General features: G+C 58.9%; 2 protein-coding genes across 2 annotated transcripts; both read right to left on the bottom strand.

The window, feature by feature from the left end:
* Positions 1-802: 802 nt before the first annotated feature.
* Positions 803-13,153, bottom strand: Pde4c (phosphodiesterase 4C). The gene is given in 18 exon segments (XM_040742274.1): positions 803-2,242; positions 2,756-2,812; positions 2,815-2,940; positions 3,268-3,391; positions 3,944-4,097; positions 4,285-4,384; positions 4,463-4,627; positions 4,945-5,043; positions 5,139-5,388; positions 5,541-5,701; positions 5,799-6,085; positions 6,087-6,136; positions 6,265-6,326; positions 6,415-6,451; positions 6,865-7,072; positions 7,775-8,022; positions 8,137-8,682; positions 12,163-13,153. Coding segments are annotated over 18 exon segments (3,084 nt in total). The 5' UTR covers positions 12,321-13,153; the 3' UTR covers positions 803-1,990.
* Positions 13,154-20,424: 7,271 nt separating this feature from the next.
* On the bottom strand, positions 20,425-24,524 carry LOC110339312 (proline-rich receptor-like protein kinase PERK1). The gene is made up of 4 exons (XM_040742092.1): positions 24,399-24,524; positions 22,408-22,845; positions 21,103-21,263; positions 20,425-21,008 (listed from the first exon to the last, which is right to left on the bottom strand). Exons 1-4 carry the CDS (start codon positions 24,481-24,483, stop codon positions 20,961-20,963), a joined length of 732 nt encoding a protein of 243 aa, XP_040598026.1. The 5' UTR covers positions 24,484-24,524; the 3' UTR covers positions 20,425-20,960.
* Between the last annotated feature and the right edge of the window lie 629 nt (positions 24,525-25,153).

Below are 25,153 nucleotides of genomic sequence, written 5' to 3'. Positions count from 1 at the left end.
CACGCGAAGGCTAGGGTGGGGACCAGGACTGAGGGTGCAGGAGGACCTTGTGCCGCCCCTAGCCTGCTTGGATTTACTCCCGAGGGATAAAGTCTGGAAGGAGCTGTGAGCCGCCTCCGCCGCCTTTTTATTTCAAAATAAAAATAGGGGCTGAGGCTCAGTGAGCAGAGGGCTTGTAGCTCAGTTGGTGGCAAGGTGACACACTTTACCATCTGAGCACATGGTAGGCTGAGGAAGATCGTAGTGAGTTCATCACCATCCTGGACCACAAAGCCAGACTTTGTCTCATAATATAAATATATTCAAAACAGCCATCATGCTGGCAGAAACTTAATCCCAGCAGCACTTGGGAAGCACAGGCAGGCAGGTCTATATAGTAAGCTCCAGGACAGCCAGGGCTACACAGATACTGTCTCAGAGACTCTGTGTGCGTGCGTGCGTGCGTGCGTGCGTGCGTGCGTGCGTGCGTGTGTGTGTGTGTGTAAAACCTAGGAAAATGAAAGGACAGGCAGAGGGAAACATGAGTATTTGTCACATCTTTTTTGTTTTTGAAGGCAGGGTTTCTCTGTGTAGCCTTAGCTGTCCTGGAATTCGATCTATAGACCAGGCTGGTCTTGAACTCAGAGATCTGCCAGCCTCTGCCTCCAGGGTGCTACTGCTCAGCTTGTCACGTCTTTTAATAATCATTTATTCGTGTGGGAGGTGGGGGGAGGGTCCGAGGACAGCTCGAGGGAGTTGGTCCTCTCCTGGCACCACACGGGACTGAACGTAGGTCGCCCGGCTTGGAGGCAAGCTCCCTGCCTTGCTGGCCCAATAGTTTATTTTCTTTACACATTTGTATGACTTCCAGATTTTCCGGCAATGAGCACATATTACTTTGTTTAACAGGAAATCTCTAAGGGTCATCTCTAAAGCATTTGGAAGGAAGAAGGGAACATTCCGTGATTCCGGATGGCTTCTTATGTCTCCCCAGGATGAATAGTTGGAACCATAATATTTACAGAGGAAATTGCCTACCACCCTGGTTCTTTGGCTCCTTGGAGGGCCTGGTCAGGTGCTGAGTTACAGGCCTGGGGGGGGGGCAGCGCTGTGATGAATGCTTGTCAAGAGTCGAGCGTTTGGGAAGGGAGGCAAGAAAAACACTTCAGGGCCTTTCTCTGCCACAGTGAGGTGAACTTCAGAACCTTGTCTCAAAAAGCCAGAAAATAACAATAAACAGGGAACCAGCCATAAGGTACCCAAAGGTCGCCATAAACCAGGGCCCACTTTCTGCATGGAAGCTTTGAGTAGGCATGAGGATGGCTGTGCCTCAGTTTCCCTAAAAGTAAACGGACCTAGCTAGATCTGTTCTAATTTTGCAGCTATAGCTCTACTAATTTAGAGCCATGCCCCCAGGCCCTCACTGGGGGATTCTAGGCAGGAGCTCCACCCCTAAGCCATGCCCCCAGCCTTTTGTGGAGCAGCTCGTATGCTCGGAGCCACAGCCGAGTATGCTGAGGCCCTACACACTGGCTTGAAAGTTGGTCTTATCCATGAAGGCTTTCACTGCAGAACTGTCTGGTACTCCGAATCTCCAGGTCTTGCACAGCCTCTGGTGTCAGGAGACCCTAGACTTCACTGGGGAGTGGTCTATTTACAAAAGGCATCCTCCCTAGTTCTGACGAAGACAGTTGGGCTGGGCACTCTGCTCACAGAGCATGCGGGAATTCCATCTTCAGCATCAAAAAGAAGCCAAACAGACAAATGAAAGAGCAGCGAGCACACGCCCTAGTGAGTGCAGACTGAAGCGGAGACAGACGGCAGCACCGCTCCAGCCCAGCCCGCCCGTGGTCAGAGCGAGCGGACCACCAGGAGTCACCTCAGGAGTCACCAGAGCCTACAGGTGCCCAAAGGACCCCACCCTGCCTTCATGGTCCATCACAGGCTGGCCCAAAGTCTTGTTGTTGGATGGGCAGAGCCTGCGCTCTGGGCCAGTCCTGGAGGACAGGAGCTAAGTGCCAGGCGACTCTGAGGACAGGATGTCCAGCGTTGAGCTTTCAGCATCCTCCTCCTCTGCCTCCTCCAGGGTTAGCTCAAACTGGAACCGGTCAGGGCCCATGGCGTGGGCGGGGCTGCAGGGTATCCGTCTCTGATACCATTCTCTGTTGTCTTCCAAGGTGTCCAACAGCTCCTGAGCATCAGGGTGCACCAGATCAGCCCAAGTTTCCCACAGTGGGTGGGCAATGTAGTCAATGAATCCCACCTTCGGGTGATCAGAGGAGGGGGAGCCTCGTAAGTCCCAGTGCACAGTGACCCAGCCTCACAGTCAGCTGCAAGGTGTCCTCTGCCTGGAATGCCCACTCCGCGCTATTCATCCTTCAAAATCCTCTTGAAAGAACTCATCAAGACTCAACAGGCGGGAGGCTGAGGCAGGCTGGCCTCAAGCCAGTGAGTTCTATGCCAGGTTTGTGACAAAGGGAGACTGTCATCAAAACCACAAACCAATAATCTGCCCTGGCAGGGGGTGGTGCACTCGCCTTTAATGCCAGCACTTGGGAGGCAGAGGCAGGTGGATCTCTGAGTTCAAGGCCAGCCTGGTCTACAGAGCGAGTTTCAGGACAGCCAGGGCTGCGCAAGGAAACCCTGTCTCGAAAAACAAAGACGAAAGAATCCACCGTTTTGCAGCACAGGCCCCATCCCAGTAAGGACACTCATGGGGTCACGGCCACCCAGGGCTCCCCATCTCCCACCCTCCAGCTGGACACCCCCCACGCACCTGGGATTTCTCCACCGAGGCAGTGTGCCTGTCACACATAGGGCTGATGTCCAGGCCCAACTCTCTCGTTCCCTGTCGCCCTGCTGGAAGAACTCGGCCATGATGGGGTCGGTCCACTGGCGGTAGAGCAGAAGCGGCTTGGTGGGGTTGCTGAGGTCCGCACAGTGCACCAGACTCTGGAGGACCTGTGGGGGAGGGGCTCAGGAGGGCCAGCCACACCCCCACCTCACCACACCCCATCTTTCAGGTGGGGAAACTGAGGCCTAGGGGGACTGGCTAAGGCAAAGGCATCCCACCAGATAGTTCAAGGGGCAGAAACAGTCATCACTCCACAAATACGGTCAACTGGAAAATGAGGGCGCTGAGCCAGGCATGGGGGTGCACGCCTTTAATCTCAGCACTCTGGAGGCTGATGCAGGAGGATGACGAGTTCCCAGGCAGGCTGGGCTGCAGAGTCACAGACTATCTCGGAAGACTAAAGTGGATATGGAGCTCTGGGCCCACGTACGCACCTGGATGCGGTCGGAGTAGTTGTCTAGGAGAAGGACCCCGAGGCTGGTCACCTTCTTTGTCTCTACCATGGTCTTGAGATCGGCCAGGAGACTCATGTGTTTGCACATGTCTGTGGCCAGCACCTGGGGAGACATGAAGTCGTGGATGCTGTGCTTCCGGGCCTCAGTGTCCCCAGCTGTGAGAGGGAGGACGGAAAGGCTGAGGTATGAAAGGCCCAGGGGCTGCCAGGAGCACAGCTGAGCACAGGGAGCTGTGCTTAGAGCTGAGGTGGGATCCAATCTACATCTGCAGGGACACCAGGTGTGCCGCGGACACATGGGGGAGTCACCCTGCCCGGGGACACACGGGGTGGGGGGAAGGTCACCCCCCCAGGGACACTTGCCCAGAGCTATCAGGACCCACAGACACAGCTGTTAGCTGAAGCCTCCTGCCTGTGGTACAGAAGTAGAGGCAGGGAGATTATGAATTCCAAAAACACAAACAATAACAGAAGACAACCTAAAGGGCCCAGGTAAACAGCAGGCACCTAATAAAGTCTGTTGGATTTACAGGTGAAATCTGAGAGCCGGAACCCCAACAACCCACTGAGCAGGATAATCAAGTGGGTCCATGGGAAACACCAAGCCCGAGGCCACACTGTGTGAAAGAGGTCCCGCCCCACGCCGTGACAGCATCATGTCTATAACCATCCTGCGCAGACTCAGTCGCTGCTTGGTGCTGAGGTTCCGGAAGACGTCGCAGTTTTCTGCCTGCAGGAGCTTGAAGCCCACCGCGAGGTGATGGTTCTCCAACACCGACAAGTCATTGTACATCAGGGCCAGCTCTGAGTCTGTGGGAACAGCCGGGGCCTCGAGACCTCACTCCACCCAAAGACAGCTGGGGAGGGGATGTCACCAGCCAAATCCTAAGTATACTGTGAAGCCCAAAATCCAATGCCCCTTCATGCAGAAGCCCGGGACACGCCTCCGAGCCTGCGCGCTAGACTTTGGGCAGCTGTCTCCGGTCACTTCATTCACTGGTGTTGATGAGAAACTGGTTGGAGACCCCCGGGTGGTCCACGTCGTGGATAGCACATGCAAAGACAGTCGCCAAGACTTCCAGGTCTGTGAACACGGCCTGGGCAGGTGCGGGGCGTCAGGGCTGGCGTGGTCACCCTCACCCGTGCCACCCATTGTCCCCGGCTGGGCTGGGTACCTCCAGGGCAGGGGTGCCCAGCAGCACGTGGGCGGACTGCACCACGTCCGCAGCATGCACACTGTTGTGGTATGCCACGTCGGCGTGGTAGTGACCCTCCAGCGTCATCAGGTACGTCAGCAGCGTGTCTGCCGGAATCCGGAATGTCTTGAGCAGGTCCCGCTCCTGCAGCGACACAGACCCCCGCCCAGGCTTTGGCTTTGGGCTTCATTCAGCCCCCTCACCCCTCCTATCCATCGTCCAATGCCCCTTCCTCCAGGATGCCACTGCCACCCTGAATTCCTTCTAAAGATCCCCACTACATGCTCAGGGGCTGCTGTCCCAATCCAGGTCTTTTCAAGGCCAGGACAGCCCTGGGCCGTGTCTAAAATAGCTATTAAACCCAAATTCCTATTCGTGCTTCCACACCCAGTTTAAATGGCCGCACTTGCGTTTCAGGGAGGAACTGAGCACCCCAGGGTGGGGGAGGGAGGGTGACGGACCTGGAGGACGCGGAACATGACGACCGTGAGAGGCTGGTTTCCGCTCAGCTCGGCTACTTTGAACACATCAAGTCCCCATTTGTTGGTGTCTTCAAGTTCCTACGAGTGACCAGGCAGCATCAGTGGCTCCGCTGCCGCTGGCTGCCCTGTGCCCAGAGAGGGAAACTGAGGCCCATAGCTCCGGGGAGACCCACCTTAGCCAGCTGCCCCTCCTGGTCTGTCTGGACCCCGAAGCGGGGGACCACAGCTGTGGGGAGGCTGCTGGGGCCAGGACCGCGCAGCGCACTGATCTGGGTCACCAGCCTTGCGTCTAGTGGGCAGTCTGGGAAGCTCCTCCTCCCCCGGCCGGTCCGCAGGGGGCGGTGGCTCACACTCCGGCCCACCACTGGAGAGCCTCCCGCTCGGGTGGTGGTTCTGGCTGCACCCCAGGCCCACCAATTCCCTCCCTCCTGTTATCCCCTGTCGCTGGGCCCCTTCGTCAGCTGCTCATCTGTAAGCTTTGCTGTGTGGCTGAACTCACATGGTCCCCGAACTCCTACCCATGCCTCAAAATGCTACCTGCCAGGTCCTCTCCCCAAAGGCTCCCTGTTGATCACTTTCCTCCAGTGCTGCTGGGTAAGACCTCCTCTCCTCCACATAATGGAGGTTGCCCAGGCGGCTCACACAGGAAGGTCTTCGAGATGTACTCCGACACCTGGTTCCCTGAGCGGCCGGTTTCCGACAGATGGGTCAACTCACGGCTGAGCATACGCTTGAACTGTGGGGCAGGGAGGAGCGTGGGCAGGGAGGAGGGCGGGCAGGGAGGAGGGCGGGCAGGGAGGAGGATGAGCAGGGGCACTGTGCCGAGTCCTCGCCTTGTTGGACGCCATCTCGCCCACAGAGCGGCGCGTCTGCAGCGTCTCCAGCTACTGCAGGCACCAGTCCAGCTCCTCCAGCTTCTCCCGTGCCAGCTGTCGCCCGGCGTCCTCTGCAGGCCAGGCGGGTGAGGGCGGGACCCCCAGTGGGGAGCCTGTGCGGTTCCCATCTCCGCACCTCAACCCCCCGGGGCCCAGGGCCACAGTTCCCGGCCTCCTGCGCGTGGCCGCGTGGCCCCGACGGGCCCTCTGTGCTCTCTGGTTGTCAGGGTGGGAGAGGGTGCTTACCCGTGGGGCCGGCGGGCGGGCTGCCACAGGGCGGGCTCTCCAGGAGCTGCCTGCGGGCAGGGACCAGAGAGGCTAACCTCGCCAGGCCCTTCCAAGCCGTCAGCCCCCCAGTCCCCCACGGCCCCACCCCGCACCTCCCCCCAAGCTCCCCACGCCTCCAGGCCCTTCCGCTCAGTACCTGCCCGGGACGAGGGCAAGGGCGGCCACGTTGCTGCGAACGGTCCTGAGAGTGGCCAGGACCTGTGGCGAGGGCGGTGCTCAGCCGGCAGAGGAGGCCCAGCTCGCCCCGCCCGCGTGTTGGCGCGCAGAAGGGCTGGGGGACACCCACCTGGGCAAAGGGCGTGACAATCATGTCTTCTCCATGCCTGCGGGGAGGCCACCACTGAGGCACTGCTGGCTTCAGAGAGCCCTTCCCTCAGGATGCCTGCCTCGGGCCTTCTGTCTCTGGAAACCCCCGAGAAAACCACAGCCTCTCCAACCCCTCCCCCCCTTATCCACATCTGAAACGGGGAAACTGAGTCCTAAGGACAGTAAGGAGTCTTAAGAGTCAGGACAGAACTTTCATCACAGCTACCAGGGAGCTCAAAAGAAGTATTTGTCCGTTGCCGACTGGCATTAGGGTTCACGGATTAATGTGTCACTGTGTCCCCAACAGACGGTTGGTGTTTGCTGCATGTTAGACACAAACCGTGGCGCTCCGGGAACGCCTGCTCCCACATCAAAACCTCTCTTAAAGGGCTCCCTGGAAGAACGTGCTACGAGGAGGAAGGGGCCTCACAGGTCTCTGGCCACGGAGGGGTTCCGGGACACGGCCCTGGGGGAAGGCTCATGGTCGCTGTCGGAGCGGTACAGGAAGGACTCACGCCGCAGGCCGTGCTGCCCCGGGGGCTGGAGGACCCGGCCACACTGAGGGTCCAGAGGGCCCCTGCCGTCCGCAAACCCGTTTTCCAGGTCAAAGCTGGGGGCGGGAACACAACGGAGGCGTCAGGGGGCAGGGGACGTCGGCTCGCCGGCCGCACCCTCCCACCTCCGAGCCGCGCGTCCACCTGGGGTTCTCCCTGACAGTGTACACAGCGGGCAGAGACCGCTAAACCGCAGCCTGGGAAATTAGCCCCGCCCCCGCCCCGCCCCCGGGCCCCTCCAGCCCCGCCCCCAGCCCCGGCCCCGCCCCCAGACCACAGCCCCCGAGCCAGACCCGCCCCACCGCGCCCCCAGCCCCGGCACCGCCCCCAGCCACCCCTCCGCTCCCAGACCCGCCCCCAGGCCCCAGCCCCGCCCGTAGCCCCGCCCGCAGCCCCGGCTCCGCCCCCGAGCCCGCCAGCCCCGGCTCCGCCCCCGCCCCCGAAGGGGGGGGGGCTCCCTCGGGGTGCGGGAGGGAGGGCCGGCTTGGCCATTAAGAACTCGGTTGCAGCCGGGCGTTGGTGGCGCACGCCTTTAATCCCAGCAGAGGCAGAGGCAGGCGGATCTCTGTGAGTTCGAGGCCAGCCTGGTCTACAAGAGCTAGTTCCAGGACAGCCTCCAAAGCCACAGAGAAACTCTGTCTTGAAAAACCAAAAAAAAAAAAAAAAAAAAAAGAACTCGGTTGCTCTGCACAGGACGGGGTCCGCTTCCCACAAGGCGGCCCACGACCGCGACTCCACGGTCACTCGCTTCCCACCCGGGCACGCACACGCGTGAAACAGACAAACGTTTCCGAAGACCGAGGGGTTGACCCGGGCGGGGCTGGGGCCCGCGAGTCACAGGTCCGCGGCCGGCGGGCCCGACGTGCGGCCACGGGATCGTCCGCGGGGACCGAAAGGTCCCGTCCGGGTCCTGGCCAGATGACCCAGATGAGCTCGGCTGCATTCGACTGTTTCCGACGACGCCTGGACGGCTTCGGACGGTTCGTGCATCCTCGGGTGAGCGCGGCTGCGTTCGTCCTTTTCCGTCAGGTTCCCTCGTGGGGGGGGCAGGACAGGAGCGGTGACGTCACCGCGGGCGGGGCTTCGCCGTCTTCGCCGTGCCTCGGCTCAGGGGCGCCCTGGGGTCCCCTCGAGTACCTCAAACTCGCCGTCCCAGTGCCCGCGGGTGGCGGCCCCCGGCCCCGTCCCCTTGGGACGACTGGAAAAGCTGAAGCAGGGGCAACCACAGGGTGCTGGGTTCGAATCCAGGCCTCGGGCGTGGGGGTTGAAGGCTGGCGACTCCTTGGGGCCGGGAAGCTGGTTTTTCTGCTCTAAACTTAGCCGGGGTTGGCGGGGTCAGGCGGCGGTTCCATGTGCGAACAGCGGGGAGAGGTGCGGGTTCTGGCTGTGGGAACGGCGCGTGGCCGGACGGGTAAACTGAGGCACCGAGCCGCCGCGGGATCCCAGACCCGCCGCCGGTCCTCAGGCTCACTCTTCGGTACCAGGCGGGGCGCCCCCCTTCGCACCCTGGCGGCGACTGCTCGCGGGTCACCAAGCCGCCTGGGTGCGGGGTGCCGTCGGTGGCGCCCGCCCGCCAGGGGCTGCTCCCGGCGTCCGCGCCCCCGCCCCTGTGGCCCCGCCCCGCCCCTGCGGCTCCGCCCCCGCCCCTGCGGCCTCGCCCCCGCACCGCCCCTGCGGCTCCGCCCTCGCGCGCCCTGCACCGCCCCCGCCCCCGCGGCTCCGCCCCGCCCCTGAGGCCCCGCCCCGCGCGCCCTGCACCGCCCCCGCGCCGCGACCTTCAGGCCCCGCCCCCGAGGCCCCGCCCCCGCTCCCTCCCCCGCCCGCAGGAGGACCTCAAGGCCAGGGTCTGTGAAGTCTCCAGGAGTCTCAGGATCTAGTCGCACTCGACAAGGGGAAACTGAGGCTCATGCATGTCGCAGAATGCCCAACGGAGGACGCACACACCCTGCAGCCCGGCCCTTGCCCTCCGTGTCCCCAGGAAGATGGTGCCCAGGTTTCCAGTCACCCTGGAGATCTGAGGTGCTCGGGGGTCATGCGCCCCTGCGTGGGGAGGCTCAGACACAGGAAACCCTTCCAGCCCTGCGACCCCAACCTGACTCCTGCTGGGAACGGACTTAGTGATGAAAACACCGTCTGTGGCTGCGGGCGCCAGTTGATTACAGCCATTCCCCAGGGAGCCCTGACCTCACTCCAGGCCTAAGGGGGAGATCACTTCAGTTCCACCCCCAAATCCTGGAAAACAGAAAGTGAAGACGGGTGAGGTCTGTGTGGGGCCGGGACAGAGAGGTTGAGCCCCTTGCCTGAGGTCACACAGCTAGCTATGAATGACAGGGTGAGTTGGCAGGATCCCATGTCAGCGAACTGGTGTCCGAGCCTCTTGCATCTAATTCACTGACTAATTGTCCTCCCTCTGCAGTCCCCCCAGCCGGCCTAGCGTTTCGCTTTATTAATGGCTGTGGGATGACTGCTTTATTCAGAGTCAAATTTGTATTTTATTAATGGCTCCAACAGTCACGTCTTACTAGTAGCTTTTAATACAGAGGAATGACCACAAAGAAGCCACACAGCCTGGGCTGGACATTCCAAGTCTGTCCCCGTGAGCTTCAAGAGCTGCAGTCCTGTTCGGTGAGGGGCCCTCGTCCTGTTCTGAACCTGCATTGCTGTGTGACTTCAGGGAGCGCCCAGAGTCTCTGGTGCCGACCCTCCACTGCCTTCATTTCTGTGAGGATGCCGGCCCCCCCAAGACGAGCACTTTTCTCCTCCGTTACCAGGAGGCCCAGAATCATCGGGAGCAGAGCAGAGGCGCCCTCCTCCTCCCTGTGGCTCTCCGCCAGCCTCAGCCCGACTCTGCCGTGTCCTGCGTCTCCATCTGGTGCAGCCACACCCTTCCATCTGAGGCTCTGCAGCGTGTGCGCCCCACGTTGAGCACACCTCGGTCGCCTGTCCACGCCTCTGCTGAGCACCCCATGCTCACACCACTGACCCACACCCTAGGACTCCCACCGAGCAACCTGTGAGCAGGGCGCTCTTTGTAGTTTCTCAAGCCATTCTTGGTAAACAGCAGGCGCTTTATAAATGCTTTCCGAACAAGGTGTCCTGACCTTCCTGTGGTGTGAGGGGCTCAAACGGAACAGAGCCTCTGGCTCCCAGCCTTGGCCTTGACCTCCATGGGGTGAGCCCCTCCCCTCCCCTGCCCATGGCTATGTGGTGCGCGCACACCAGAGGAAGCGCCGCTGAAAATGGGAAATCTTCGGTGAGTCACTGGAAGGGGTGCAGCAGGCCCTGCTGGTCACCGGGGCAGGCACGCCCGGTGCTAGAGGCCGGGTCCAGGCTGAGGTGCGTGGTGCCCCATGAACACAGCTGTGTCACAGGAGAGGAATGCGGTCTAGGTTCCCAGGCTGGACTTCAACCTGAGAGCTTGTTCTGTTCAAGGGCTGCTTTCCCAGACCCGCCAAGGACTTGATGACTTCTGGGTGGCTGTGCCCGGTCCTGGGGACATAGCCACAGCTGGAGATAAGCACACACACAGGCACACACACTCACGCACACACAGACACACACTCACACACAGACACACACTCGCACACACACAGACACACACTCACGTGCGCACACGCGTGCACAAGCATACTTGTGCGCTGTCACTGCAGTGGGGTCTCCCGTTTCTTACCCCGCATGCCTTGACCTAAAAGCAGTTTATAAGCCCTACTGCTTGCTTTTTCCTTCTTAGACAGGGTTCCACGTAGCCCAGGCTGGCCTCAGCTGGCTATGCAGCTGCGAATGGCTGTGGTGATGCTCTTGCCTCCAGTCCCAGTGCCAGGAGGAAGGTGCGTGGAACCCAGGGCTGCGAGCTCCGCAGGTGAGCGATCTCCCAATGCAGCCAGAGGCTCAGTTCCTGCTCCTTCCTTTTTAAGTTTTTGTTTGTCTTGTTTTTCAAAATGCTTTCTCTGTGTAGCCTTGACTGTCCTGGAACTCACTCTGTAGACCAGGCTGGCCTCGAACTCACAGAGACCCGCCTGCTTCTGCCTCCCGAGTGCTGGGACTAAAGGCGTGCACCACCACACCCCCCGCACCCCCAAATCCTTAAATGCAGGAACTGACTGTGCTCTGGCCCTCAAGACTGGGTGGGGCAAGTGCAGGCCACCGGTGAATTGCTTCCCAGCTCTATAGCTGGGGTCCTGTCCTTCCTTAGCAACCTAAGGCCACCCAGATGCTGGGAAGGCTTTGCAAGGCCTCCAGGCCACCTTCAAACATCCCAGAGCAGCCCTCCCCTCTGAAGCCCAGCAGAGGACTGGCAAGGACAGCCCCACCCAGCTGCCCACACACCCATGGCCACCCAAAAGGAAACTCAGCCAGGTACACAACTTGGAGTGACACACTCGGAGTGGAGACCCACAGACTTGCAGCAGGCGGTGGGGCACTGTTACCCGGAGGTGCCACAGACACACCAGGAGCCCACGGTACTGGGCACCCTGAGTCACCCAGACCCAGAGTAAACCATGCACCACCACCACTTCCAAGGCCACTTCTCCTAGACAGGTTTTCCTGCAAGGTGCCCTTCTCATACCAAAGGCTCCCCAAGTGGTCCCTAGGAGCCGCGCCCCGCCCCGCATCCGCTCACCGTAGACCCTGCCCCACAGCCCTCCACAACATGCTCCGTCACCTCCAGGCCACGCCCACACCCCATCTACGCAGGAGCCGGGACACTTAAACAGCCGCGTGGACTACTCATCTCAGACCCCAGCCCACTGACCGCTCCCGCAAACCCCAGGCTCCTCCCCGCCCTGCCCCGGAGAGATCGGGATGCTTCTGCCCCAGCCGACGCGCCCCGCTCCATGCGCTCGTCGCCCTCAGCCGCCTGCAGACCGTGCCCTTATGCCTCGCCCGGTCTCTTCCAGGGCCCCCACTGACCCTGCCTTCCCTCTCCCAGCCCAACGTGTCTCTCCCAACTCTGACACTGCCCCTCCCACTACAGACCACGCCCACTTCAGACAGGCCCCACCTATCTCCCCAGGCCCCGCCCACTTTCTTACGCAACTAGGCTGCTCTCCCTCAAGCAAACCGTGTAAGTCTCGCCCACTCGCTCAAGGTCGCGCCCCCTCAATAGCTGTCATCCCCTCAACTGGCCCCGCCCCATGCCCCGCCTTTCAGACAGGCCCCGCCCCACCACCTACCGGCGGTAGAAGGAGCTGGGCCATGAGCGCCGGGACTTGACGAGCGCGGGCCGCTCGCTGGGCTCCGGGTCCGAGTGGAAGCGCCGCTGGATGCGGATGGGGCGCCGTGGCTGTCCCCACAGGTGGTTCGGGGCCCGGCTGACACCCGAGGTCTCCATGCGCGGCCCCCCGAAGCCAATGAAAGGAAAGAGAGACTGGGAGGCCCCGGGGAGGCCGTGCACAGAGCCGGGACCCACCCCACGGAGCCAGGAGGGGAAGTTCGCAGGACTCCGACGTGAGGCTGCGCCCACCGGTCCCCGACGCTCCCGGCACTGGAGCCTAGACTCAGGGACCGGTCCCCGGGACGCACGGCAGGCTTTTCAGCGCACCCAGAGAGGCAGGCTCGAAGGTCGGGCCTCAGCTAGCAGAAGAGGGGGCTCAGAAGCACGGCGATTGGGAGTAGCCCCGCCCAGACGTGCACAGTCGCAGGCCAGAGATCCCAAGAGCTAAGGGCAGGGGACAGAGGGAAGCCAGCCACTTCTCAGGAGCATCCGTGCTGTGCTGAGACCCCACCCCACCCCACCGAGTTAAAGAGCTAGACCGAAGACCCACTTTGCTGTGAGCTCGCAGCAGCCAGCGGCACACAGCAGACACCCCCGGGTTTTATAGCCTCACACCCTGGCAGGACATGGCCCCCAAGGCACCCCAGGGCTCCACCTTGCAACCAAGATTCCGGCCTCAAACCTCCAGCTTGTCTCACCCCTCCCAGTTCTAGAAAACTCAGGATCCCAATCACCACCCCTCCTAGTCTCGGGGGAGCTTCCCGAGAGTGGCGGAGAGCTGCGAGGACATTTTCCGTCTTAATTAGCAGAAGTGTAGACAGCACGGGCCGGCCGGGCGTGGAGCGGGAGGAGACGGCGACACTGCCTTGCTTCAGGCCTGGGGCGCTGTGCTGGGAAGGAACTGGCAAGAACGGTGCAGGAGCTGTTATGAGAGTATGCGACAAGGAAGCCAGCACTGTCCCTGTCGCCAGACTGAAGACATGGGGGGAGGAGCCGGAGGCTTGGTCTATGCAGGCACTTGCCACCAAGCCTGAGGGCCTGAGCTTGGTCCCTGAGACCCACATGGTGAAAGAAAGAAAATCTCTCGCTCTCTCTCTCCCCCTTCCTCTCTCTGTCTCGCTCTCCCCTCTCTCCCCCTTCCTCTCTCTGTCTTGTGCTCTCTCTCCTTTCTCCCCTCTCTGCTCCCCCCTCTCTGACAGGGTGTGTAGGGTCTGAGTGAGAACTGCCCTCACAGGCTCGTATGCTGTAAGCTTCAGCGCTTGGTCCCCAGCTGATGGAACTGCTTGGGAAGGATTAGGGGGTGTGGCCTTGGAGGAGGGGAGCCACTGAGATGGGCTTTGAGGTTTCAAAAGCCCAGGCCAGCCTGGCACAGCAGCGCGTGCCTTTAATCCCAGCACTAGAGGCAGAGGCCGGCGGATCTCTGTGAGTCTGAGGGCAGCCAGAGCTGTTACACAGAGAAATCCTGTCTAGGAAAACAGAACAAAAGAAACAAAAAGCCCAGCCCCCCAGTCTCTCTCCATCTGTCTGTCCCCTGCCTGAGGGTCAGGTGTGAGCTCTCAGCTTCTGCTCCAGCGCCAGGCCTGGCCGCCATGCTCCCCAGCTAGGTGGTCACAGATTACCCAGGACTGTGAGCCACAGATGAAATGTGGTCTTTTATAAGTTACTTTGGTCATGGTGTGTCTTCTCAGCAATGGAACTGTGACTAAGGATCTCACCTTGTAACTCAGGCTGGTCTGGAACTCAGACATCCTCCTGCCTCTGCTCTTGAGGCGATGGGATTAAAGCTGTGCACCACTACCCGACTCTCCCAGTCTGCACCCCAGCCTGACGGTCAGTCCTGCCCAGCTGACCCTCTGTCTGCACCCCAGCCTGACGGTCAGTCCTGCCCAGCTGACCCTCTGTCTGCACCCCAGCCTGACGGTCAGTCCTGCCCAGCTGACCCTCTGTCTGCACCCCAGCCTGACGGTCAGTCCTGCCCAGCTGACCCTCTGTCTGCACCCCAGCCTGACGGTCAGTCCTGTCCAGCTGCCCCCAGTCTGCACCCCAGCCTGACGGTCAGTCCTGCCCAGCTGCCCCCAGTCTGCACCTCAGCCTGACGGTCAGTCCTGCCCAGCTGACCCCAGTCTGTCTGCACCCAGCCTGACGGTCAGTCCTGCCCAGCTGACCCCAGTCTGTCTGCACCCCAGCCTGACGGTCAGTCCTGCCCAGCTGAGCCTCTGTCTGCCCCCAGCCTGACGGTCAGTCCTGCCCAGCTGCCCCCAGTCTGCACCCCAGCCTGACGGTTAGTCCTGCCCAGCTGCCCCCAGTCTGTCTGCACCCCAGCCTGACGGTCAGTCCTGCCCAGCTGCCCCTCTGTCTGCCCCCAGCCTGACGGTCAGTCCTGCCCAGGTGACCCCAGTCTGCACCCCAGCCTGACGGTCAGTCCTGCCCAGCTGCCCTTCTGTCTGCACCCCAGCCTGATGGTCAGTCCTGCCCAGCTGACCCCAGTCTGTCTGCACCCCAGCCTGACGGTCAGTCCTGCCCAGCTGCCCCTCTGTCTGCCCCCAGCCTGACTGTCAGTCCTGCCCAGCTGCCCCCAGTCTGTCTGCACCCCATCCTGACGGTCAGTCCTGCCCAGCTGAGCCTGAGCTCTTGCCCCTCTGCCTTCAGCACCCCTGGTTTATACGGCGCCAGCTTCATACGCGCTATACAAACCTTCACCACCTGAACTCAAGGCCTTCACCACTCTGCCCTGGGTGGTTTGTGTCAACTTGACACAAGCTGGAGTCATCTGAGAGGAGGGAGCCTCAGTTGAGAAAAAGCTCTTTAAGATTGGGCTGCAGAGATGGGTGGTGGTGGTGCACACCTTTGATCCCAGCAGAGGCAGAGGCAGCAGATCTCTGTGAGTTCAAGGCCAGCCTGGTCTACAAAGCTACACAGAGAAACCCTGTCTCGGAAAAAAAAAAAAAAAAGATCAGACTGTAGGCAAGCCTGTGGGACACTTTCTTTTTTTTTATTTTTTATTTTTTTGGTTTTTCGAGACAGGGTTTCTCTGTATTGTTTTCAAGGCTGTCGGTCCAGCCCAGCCTCAAACTCACAGCCTCTGCCTCCCGAGTGCTGGGATTAAAGGTGTGCGCCACCACCGCCCGGCTGGGACACTTTCTTAATTAGTGACTGATGGGGGAGGGCCCACCCCTGGGCTGGTGGTCCTGGGTTCTATAAGAAAGCAGTTGAGTAAGCCACAGGAAGCAAGCCAGTAAGCAGCGCCCTCATGGCCTCTGCATCGGCTCCTGCCTGGAGGCACCTGCCCTGTGTGAGCTCCTGCCTGACGCCTTCCACGATGAACAGCGCTGGCCATGGTGTTTCGTCACAGCATTAAGACAGGGTTTAAATTTTTAAATGGCATTTATTTATTTATTTATTTAGTGTGTGAATGGGGCAAGCAGCAGACGTGCATGCCACAGGTGTGAGGGTTGGATCTACATGAATAGGTCAAAGGACAATTTGTGAGGATTGGTTCTCTGCTTCCACTATGTGGGCCCGGGGATTGAACTCAGGTAGTCAGGCTTGGTAGCATACACCTTTACCCACTGAGCCACCTTGCCAGCCCAGAGACGTGTTTGCTGCCAAGCTTGATAGCAACTCACCGTTTTCCAGCTTCAGTCTCTCCAGAGTACAGACCTGAGCAACCGTGCCCATCTGGCCTGGAGATCTTTTAAAATGCCCGTATGGTCAAACTGTCGCCCTAAAATGTCCCACCAACTGTACCCCTAGAGGTCTTGTGACATCCATCCCCTGCCTCCCAAACTGCTCTAGAATGTTCTGTACCGCCTGCAGGCCCGTTTATCTGGCATGCCTTGACTAACTTCTGCTGTCACCCGAGCGTGGCTGCCTTTTCCGCAGCCCAGGGTGTCCCTGGAGCACAGTAAGAAACCCCTGCTGTCCCAAACTAACTTGGGGGCTGGCACTCTGCCTCCTGTGGCTCACCTGGCTCCTCACCTGCTGGGCCCGGGCTTCTCTCTGTCCCTTTTCAATGGTGAAAACCAAGTGGGCACCAGACTCTGCCTCCCCTGCGGACCCGAGGCGGCAGGACAATGGAGGCAGCAGTAGAGCCCCTGAGAAACGTCTCTGGTCACGCCCCCACCTAGGGGGTCGGCAGGGCCTGCTCCAGAATCCACCGGTCCCCGGACTCGCTGGAAAGACAGCAAGAGGTGCTTAGCAAGCCTCTTGTGCGGGGCTGTCTCCCGGGGACCCTGAGCATCCAGACCAGGACCAGCACTGAGGACCGTGCCTCTGCCCAGCTTCCCTGGTGCTCGGCCCCGTGGGCCTCAGGCGACGTGTGTGCATGCGTGCGTGCGTGCGTGCGTGCGTGCGCGCGTGTGTGTGTTATGGTTTTATTGCAGTTAATTTTTTATCGATTTATCTGTGAGGAGCACACACACGCCATGGCGTACACATCCAGGTGAGAGGGAAACTACCAAGGGTTGGTTCTGTCCTTCCAGCCTGAGGACCCCAGGACTGAACTCAGGCAGGCAGGCACTTGCTGAGCTATCTCTTCAACCCTATTCTTAAAAAAAAAATCTTTGGCAGAGTGATGGTGGCACTCGCCTTTAATCCCAGCACTGGGGAGGCAGAGGCAGGCGGATCTCTGTGAGTTTGAGACCAGCCTGGTCTACAGAGTGAGTTCCAGGACAGCCTCCAAAGCCACAGAGAAACCCTGACTTGAAAAAATCAAAAACAAAAACAAAAAACAGCCTCTGGGGTGGAATTGGGGATGGCCAGGAGCTGTCCAGTGCTGACCTCAGCGGGCCGCACAAAATGAGCCTTTTGGGAAGGATGTGAGCAATGAGGACCAGAGGATGGCCCAAACTTTGCCTCTCTTTCCTGAGCTTCGCAAAGGCCTGTCTCGGGCATCAGAAGGAAGAGTAAGTGGGGAAACTCACAGCCTCAGGACCAGAGTGGGTCCACGGGTGGGGAAGGCTGAGCCTGCACGTGGGCGGGGCGCAGGATACCCGGCGGAACTGATCCTCTCTCTGCCTTCTGTCCCGGTCTGAACTTTGTAGGACTCACTATAATACTCACCAGTATAGAAAGTCCTCCCCATTCTCAGCTGAGAGCGAGGGTGGGGCAGGGAAAAGTTGGAGTGGGGCTCAGGGACGGGGCTGGGCGGGGCTCATAGAAAAGTTGGGTGTGGGGCTCAGGCAGGGTCTTGGGGCAGGGCTCAGGTTCTGTATTTAATTCAGGGAATATTTTATTCGGGGATTTGTGTGTGCGTGTGTGTGTGTGTGTGTGTTGTACAGAGCCTTATAGACACTAGACGCAAAACACCCCCTAAGATGTTCCTTGGAGGGTGTGACCTCGAACTCTCTTGTCACGTCTGCTGCGCGGCCTGTGTCCGAGAATGTGCGGAGGGTGTCGGGGATTGACAACACAGAGACTTGTTCAATGATGTAAAGAAAACTTTAAGCAGGCCCCAAAAAGGCTCAAGAAAACTTCCTAAGAAAGGCTCCCACCAGAGAAGCTTCTGCTCTCTCCTCTACCCTGGCTGGTTCTGCTCTGACCCCAGAGGTGGATGTGTGTGGGTTTTGAAGGTGCGGTTAGTCTTTGGACAAGGTCGAGGTCAGGGCGGTTTCTGTGGGCAGGCCTTTTCCAGGAACTTATTGTAAACATGTTTTTACTAAACATTGTCTTACAGCTGCCTACTCCCAGGCAGAAGGGGAAGTGGGTCTCTGCTCAAGGTCTGGTGTTCCCACACTCTCTGGGTTCCTTAGACTTTCTGTTTTGCTGATAATGGAGCCCAGGGCCGGGGTGTGCTCTCCAGAGCTCCCCCTGCAGACCTGTAGAATGTGGTTTGAAGAAGGAGACGGTGGTGAGAGGGAGAGCAGAGTCAAGTGTGATCAGGACTTATGATGAGTGAGAACTCATTCGCCAACAGTTTTTGGAGACCTGAGTTGGGTAGCATGGAGCAGACCTTGGGTGACAGGGCTTCAGGAAACGTGTGAGGTCAAGTTCCATCTGCAGTTCTGCCCGTTGGAGAGGCCAGGCCAGAGGTGGGGTCTGCAGCACAGGGGAAACCAGGCAGCAAGTTTTGACCAGGTCTAGCCCAGCAGCTGGAGAGGGTGCAAGGCCCCACGCAGAGTCTGCTCTGGCCTGGATGGGGATCAGCCTGGGGTGAGGACAGGCTCAGGTGGGATCAGCCTGGGGTGAGGACAGGCTCAGGTGGGAACAGCTTGGGGTGAGGACAGGCTCAGGTGGGAACAGCCTGGGGTGAGGACAGGCTCAGGTGGGATCAGCCTGGGGTGAGGACAGGCTCAGGTGGGATCAGCCTGGGGTGAGGACAGGCTCAGGTGGGAACAGCCTGGGGTGAGGACAGGCTCAGGTGGGAACAGCCTGGGTAGGAGGGAAAAGCCTGACTTTCATCAGATCCTGGTGTGGTGTGCTAGTCCTTTTTTTTTTTTTTCTTCTTTCTTCCTTTTTTTGTTTTTGTTTTCTGAGACAGGGTTTCTCTGTGGCTTGGCTTTGGAGACTGTTCTGGAACTTACCCTGTAGACCAGGCTGGCCTCAACCTCAGAAATCTGCCTCTGCCTCCCTAGTGCTGGGATTAAAGGCGTGTGCCACCAACACTCAGCTACATGTCATTTTTTAAAGAGGCTGGGCATGGTGGCATAAGACTGTATTCCCCCAGGGAGACAGAGGCAGGTGGAGGTTGGTGAATTTGAGGCTAGCCTGATCTACACAGCAAGTTCAAGGCCAGCCAGGGCTATAAGAAGAGCCTGCCTCAAAAATAAATAGATAATTTAACTATCGCCCTCTCTTGGTCTCAGGAGGCACTGCACCCATGTGGGACAGACTTACATTAGGCAGAACCGTATATACAGGAAATTTTTAAAAAATTAATGAATGAGGAATATCTTGCACTCAGGCCAGGTAGCCTCTCTATACCCAAGTGAACTCATATGGGGCAACTCTGGGCCTTTCAGAGCAGGGGCTTCAGGCCCCGGCGCCCCCACAGAGCCCAGACCAATGTTCTCACCTCACTTAGCAGGAAGGCCAGTGCGGTGCCACCCCGCCTCAGGATGCAGGTTTCTCTAGATGAGGGGGCGACAGAGAGACCCTGAGTGGCTGGCAGTCAGCCCCGCCCCACCCGGGAGCCTGGAGAGATTGCTGCAGACACCCACCCTCCTCAGCAGCTCCAGCCAGGTGGGCAGGACTCTGGTCCTTGGGGGTTCCAGACCCCAGTCCCCGGATGCAGAGGCCGGTCGCAGTGACACAGACCTGGTTCTCACTGCAAGCTGCTCTCGTGGGAATTAGCGTCTTTACCTCAGTGTTTTGGGTACCAATCAAGGCACCCCAGCCTTTAGGAAAGCTATTCTTCTACGCTGTGCTGCCCCAGGCGGTTAATGACCTTCTCTGGTTAACCTTGGCCCAGCCAGAGCTGCAGTCGGAGGTGGGGAACCCAGGGGGAGCTGTGGCCTAAGAGGGGCTGTGGCTCGGGCATAGGGGAACTCGAGGCCACTCTGGTCTGTGTCTCTGAGGCAAGTTGATATTCCACCCTACCCCCCTCAGACCACCTACTCCATCAACTCCAGCAGTCACCAAAGCATGACGGGGGGGGGGTTCTTCCGTGTGCTGACAAAGAGCCTCACTGTAGCCAGGGAGACACCCCCCACCCGCAGTGAAACAGAGCCTGCGGCACCCTCTGCTCAGGACTCCAGTGGAACCTTGGAAAAGCTGACTGTCTGGAGTGTCCCCAGCCACAGGCCTGAGCCCTCAGCAGAGGAGGAAAGGATGTGCAGAGAGAGCTTCTGCCGACCTGTGCGTGCGTGGGCAGGCCAACGCCACCTCCAGTCCTAGGAAACTCCTCCTCCTTCCACAGTTGGAAGCTCCTTTCTTCCCTTCACGTCCACTTAGGCCTCTGCTCGTCCATGACAAACAAGCCCGTGCCTCTCCTACCACAGGGCCTCTGCTCGTACTGCCTGGGCTTTTTACATTGATTCGAGGTTGTGGCTTCCCATTAGGGTTAGGTCATCTACCTCCTTAGAGAGTAGCCTCTGTCCGGCCAGGACACTGGGTCACACAGGTGCTTGGGGCGAGGAGGGCACCCTCCCTTCTGCCCTGTGGCCCCACTCTCCAGCTGTCGTCCCCACGAGAGCAGACACAGGGTCACTAGTGTGACTCGGGCATAAGGTACATGGGTGCTTAATTACTGCTGGTCATATGAGTGCACATCTCAGGAAGCCTCTAAGAACACTCAGGACTATTTATTTAGTGCTTACTTAATGTTATTTTTTATGTGTTTTTCCTGAATGTGTGTCTGTGTACCTGTCACCCGCAAGCCTGGCGACTGCAGAGACCAAAAGGAGTGTCAGATCCCGGGAACCGGGGTCACGTGGGTGCCGGGACTTGACCCCAGCTCTTCTGGAAGAGCAGCCAGTACTCTCAACTGCTGAGCCGTCTCTCCAGCCCCTCCCTTCTTTTCTTTTTCAAAGACAGTCTCATGTAGTCCAGGCTGGCCTCAAACCCCCTATGTAGCCCAGGGTGGACTTGAACACCTGACCCTCCTGTCTATATCCCAAGTGCTGGAATGACAGGTGTGCGTCATCATCCTGGATTGACTTGATTTTTGAGTTGAGTTCCAGATGAGTGGTCCGAACCCCTGGGCTCCAGCCAGCCTCCTGCCACAAATTCATCTCCAGGTCAATACCGTGAGGACTTTTTCAGCAACTGTTTTTCCTGGATGTTAGCCCCAAGCCCACCCCAGGTCTAGGCCTCTGGGAGTCAGGACTGGAGGTGGTCAGCAAACGGCAGCTGCTGGGTCACGCTGGCCTGGAAGAGAAGCACGCACGGGTCAGCATTGAACGGCACAGGGCTTTAGCGGAGTCTGATACGAAGGCCGCTGCCCCGCACTGGCCCAGCTCACCATGGACACCGTATCCAGATTATGAAAAGCCGGCCCTCCTCGACCACAGCGTCTCACAGCAGTGAGCAGGGAGCCGATGAGCACGGCGGACAGGAGCAGACACACAGCGATCACCACGCCCGGGTTCCTGTGTGATGTGGGGATCCACAGGCTGCCTGCATCTGGGGAGAGGAAGGGGCTCAGCCCAGGCTAGCCCTCACTGGGGGATTCCAGGCAGGGCTCCACTCCTGAGCCACACTCCAGGGCCTCTGTTGTTATTTTTTTTTTTTTTTTTTTTGGTTTTTCGAGACAGGGTTTCTCTGTGGCTTTGGAGGCTGTCCTGGAACTAGCTCTTGTAGACCAGGCTGGTCTCGAACTCACAGAGATCCGCCTGCCTCTGCCTCCCAAGTGCTGGGATTAAAGGCGTGCGCCACCAATGCCCGGCTTCTCTGTTGTTATTTTATAAACAAGTATATACTTTCATGTGGACTTCGTTTGTTCTCTTTTTTTTTTTTTTTTTTTTTTTTTTTTGGTTTTTCAAGACAGGGTTTCTCTGTGGCTTTGGAGGCTGTCCTGGAAACTCACTTGGTAGTCCAGGCTGGTCTGGAATTCACCGAGATCCGCCTGCCTCTGCCTCCCGAGTGCTGGAATTAAAGGCGTGCGCCACCAACGCCCGGCTCGTTTGTTCTTAATTCATTTTTATTTTGTGTGCACTGGTGTCTTGTCGTGGGTGTCAGGTCCCTTGGAAATGGAGTTACAGACAGTTGTGAGCTGCTATGTGGGTGCTAGGAATTGAACTCAGGACCTCTGGAAGAGCAGTCAGTGCTCTTAACCTCTGAGCCATCTCTCCAGCCCCTGCATTTCTTTTTTTAAGCTGGGGACCCAACATGTGACCCGGTTGGTCTCAAACTTGAGGTAACCTTCTGGCTGCCTCCTCCTGGTGTTAGGGAAACAGCACTGGGCCACCACACACAGCTACAACTAGATCACCGGGCGGTGGTGGTGCACACCTTTAATCCCAGCACTTGGGAGGCAGAGGCAGGTGGGTCGCTGTGAGTTTGAGGACAGCCTGGTCTACAGCCTCCAAAATTACACAGAGAAATCCTGTGTGTGTGGGGAAAAAAAGATAATACAACATAGCTGTGTCCTTAGAAGTCAGCACACACTAGCAAGTTAGTAAGGGCATTAACAGTAGGGTAACCGGCTTGTGGATTGAAGCTGGCCCACACACTCCCAGGTCTGTTTCGCCCCCTGCTGACTGGTTCCAGAACTGCAGCCAGGTTCCTGCCAACATTCCCCCCCAACCCCTCCAGTGCTTACACTCACCTTGGTCAGGGCTGGACACAGTGGGTGACTCTTGCGGAACCACGTTCGTGGACTGGGACATGGTGGTCAACTCGGGGTCTGGGGGTCCAGGGCTGGGGAGCGAGGCTGTTTCTGGCTCTGGAGAGGCTGAGCCTGGGTTTGTTCCTGTGGAGCTGGAGTCTAAAGTGGGGGTCGCTTCTGAACTTGGGGAGGTGGGAGTAGGGGTTACTGTAGAGGAGGTGGGGGAAGGGGTTGTGTCTGAACTTGGGGAGGTGGGGGAAGGAGTTGTGACTGTACTTAGGGAGGTGGGGGAAGAGGTTATGTCTGAACTTGGGGAGGTGGGGGAAGGGGTTGTGACTGTACTTAGGGAGGTGGGGGAAAGGATTGTGTCTGAATTTGAGTACTCTTGGTTGATAGCCAGTACTGCTATACTTTCCCTGAATTCTGTTTTAGCAACACCTGGAAAAGAAGATAGGGATGTGTGTTTATGAAGCTGCTCAGAGCTGGATCTCGCCCCTGCCCGGCATATCAAGGCCTTGCTTTCTTACCTGTGTCTGAACAAGAGCGTTCTGAACTGCGCTCTGGACACCTAACGCAGCCCTGCCTGACACTCATCCTGGGGCTGAGCGCCACCTGTTATGGCTCAGGCACTGACTCTCTGTGACCCCCCCTTTACAGAGGAGGGAAACTGAGTCTCGGGAAGCTGCTGCATTACTCAGCTCTGTTCCTCAGGAGCAGTACCACCCCATCTGGAGGTTTCTAGAACCCTGAGAACTGCGGAGCCATGATCTACATTAGGATTTGAACTCTGCCCCCACTGCTGGCCACACTCTGCCACGGAGGCACGCCCCAGCCTCTGCAGTCCAGGATTCAGTCTGTGAGTCACACACACCGTCCCTCCAGGCTCCCTGGTTCATGTCCCATCCCTAGAGGAGTTCGGAGGCTGTGCACACACATAGTTCCTGGTCTATTACTACGACTTCCTCCCCAGATCCAGGTGTCTCCAGCCAGGTGTGCGGGCACAGGGTCACTCACCAGCCCCTTGCCCCACCCACGTCCTCTCTGCCCAGGAGTGATCGCTCTGCTTCCTCCTAGCCTCACCCCACACGGCAGATATGAGGAAACACCTTCTGGGTGCAGGGAGGGTGTGCTGAGCTGACCCCTCCCGTCCCTCAGCCACCCAGGACCTTCAGCAGAGCATCTAGGAATGTCGTGTCCACACTCTGAGAAAGTCCTGGGGATGTGAACCTGACTCAGGTGCCGTAGGGGACCCCAAGCCAAGCCAGAACTTTGGAGTAAGTTAAGGCTCTAAGGTGAAACAGGAGGTGGCAAACACCAACCCTACTAAGTACCTAGCACTGAGTAGGCCCTCAGGATTTCCTGGAGAGTTGAACAGAAAGGGAAAGAGAGGTGGTTTTGGCAATGTGCCTACCACTGGACTTTCCCTTGGTCTCCATGATGGAGGCTGGCAGCTGCCAAGCCCTGTCAATCTGCCCTAATAAGACTGTCCAGGGCCCGGTGGTGCACACCTTTAATCCCAGCACTCGGGAGGCAGAGGCAGGAGGATCTCTGCGAGTTCCAGACCAGTCTGGTCTATAGAGCCAGTTCCAAAACTACACAGAAAAACCCTGGCTCAAAAAACAACAACAACAAAATTGTCCACAGACTGGAGCCAGCTGGGCTTCCAGGGATAAACGTGGGACTTCTGGAATGAAGTCGTCACCTACAGTAAACTCAGCTGTCTCACAAGCCACCAACTTCTAATGGAAGCCAGGGTGGTGGACGTGACTCGGGTCCCTGCCCCTTCCCACGACCGGGGGAGGAGTCCCCACCACCTTCTGGATGGGACTGGGCTGTGCTTGGAGCCCCTGAAGTGTCAGGGAGGTCACTGGTCTCTGTGCCAGCTCAGGTGGCCCTAAGGTGTCTGGGAGGGATGGGGCGAGTAGGGTCTGGGTCCTGTGTCCCCAGCCCCGCTGTGCCCGGAGCCACGCCGTTTCCCTCCACCAGCTTACCTGAGAACAGAGAGTCGCCGGGTCTCACTAGCAGCAGAAGGGCCAGCGCCAGGGGCAGTAGCTGGGAACCCGCCATTCCCGCCATTCCCGAGGACGGCCCTGGCCGCAGGTGTGTCGCCAGGTGGCAGCTCGCCGCGCACGCCCCCTGCCGGCGAGCGCTGGGTGCACAGGGCGCTGGGTTCCCTTCCCACCCTCCCTCCACTGGACCCCAGAGCCTCCTCAGGATCGGCCAGCATGCTCCCGAAGCTTCTAAACGCTGCCCTCGGGACACACCCGTCCCCAGCCACTCTGGGACGCCCCTCCTATGGCCACCCCCAACCTGAGCTGAATAATCGTGTCTCTGTCTGCCAGGATTCTCCAAGCAGGGCTGAGGATGCCGCCTCTCCAGCTCACCCCACCTATGGATGCAACTAGAATATTCTGGCGTTTTTTTGGAAGGAAGTACTCTCGTGCTGAAGTCAAAGTGGGCTGGACCGGGCCAGGCAGGTTCTCACTTTTTTGCTGTTAATCCTTGTTTCTGAGATAAGGCCTCATCATGTAGCCCAGGCTGGCCAAAAACTCCTGTTGAGTCTCCTGCCTCAGCCACCCAATGCTGAGATGATAGGTGTGTGCCGCCACACCCAGCCAGACACAGGTGTGTGTGTCTGTGTGTGCACATGTGTGTATGTGTATGTGTGTATGTATGTATGCATGTGTGCTGTGCGTGTGTGTTTGTGTGTGCTGTGTGCGCTTATGTATGTATATGCACGTGTATG

Source organism: Mesocricetus auratus, unplaced genomic scaffold (assembly GCF_017639785.1).
Source record: "Mesocricetus auratus isolate SY011 unplaced genomic scaffold, BCM_Maur_2.0 Super-Scaffold_6731, whole genome shotgun sequence".
In the NCBI taxonomy this organism is placed as follows: domain Eukaryota; kingdom Metazoa; phylum Chordata; class Mammalia; order Rodentia; family Cricetidae; genus Mesocricetus; species Mesocricetus auratus.
Note: the sequence above shows the minus strand (reverse complement) of the source record. Positions and strands in the feature narration are given on the sequence as shown.

Bases quoted from the DNA above. Each gene is read 5' to 3' on its own strand.
- LOC110339312 (XM_040742092.1), bottom strand. From the start codon at position 24,483: ATGGCGGGAATGGCGGGTTCCCAGCTACTGCCCCTGGCGCTGGCCCTT. The intron at 22,846-24,398 runs GTAAGCTGGTGG...CTTCTTTTCCAG, and splicing joins CGGCGACTCTCTGTTCTCAG to GTGTTGCTAAAACAGAATTC. The intron at 21,264-22,407 runs GTGAGTGTAAGC...TCCTCTCCCCAG, and splicing joins TGTGTCCAGCCCTGACCAAG to ATGCAGGCAGCCTGTGGATC.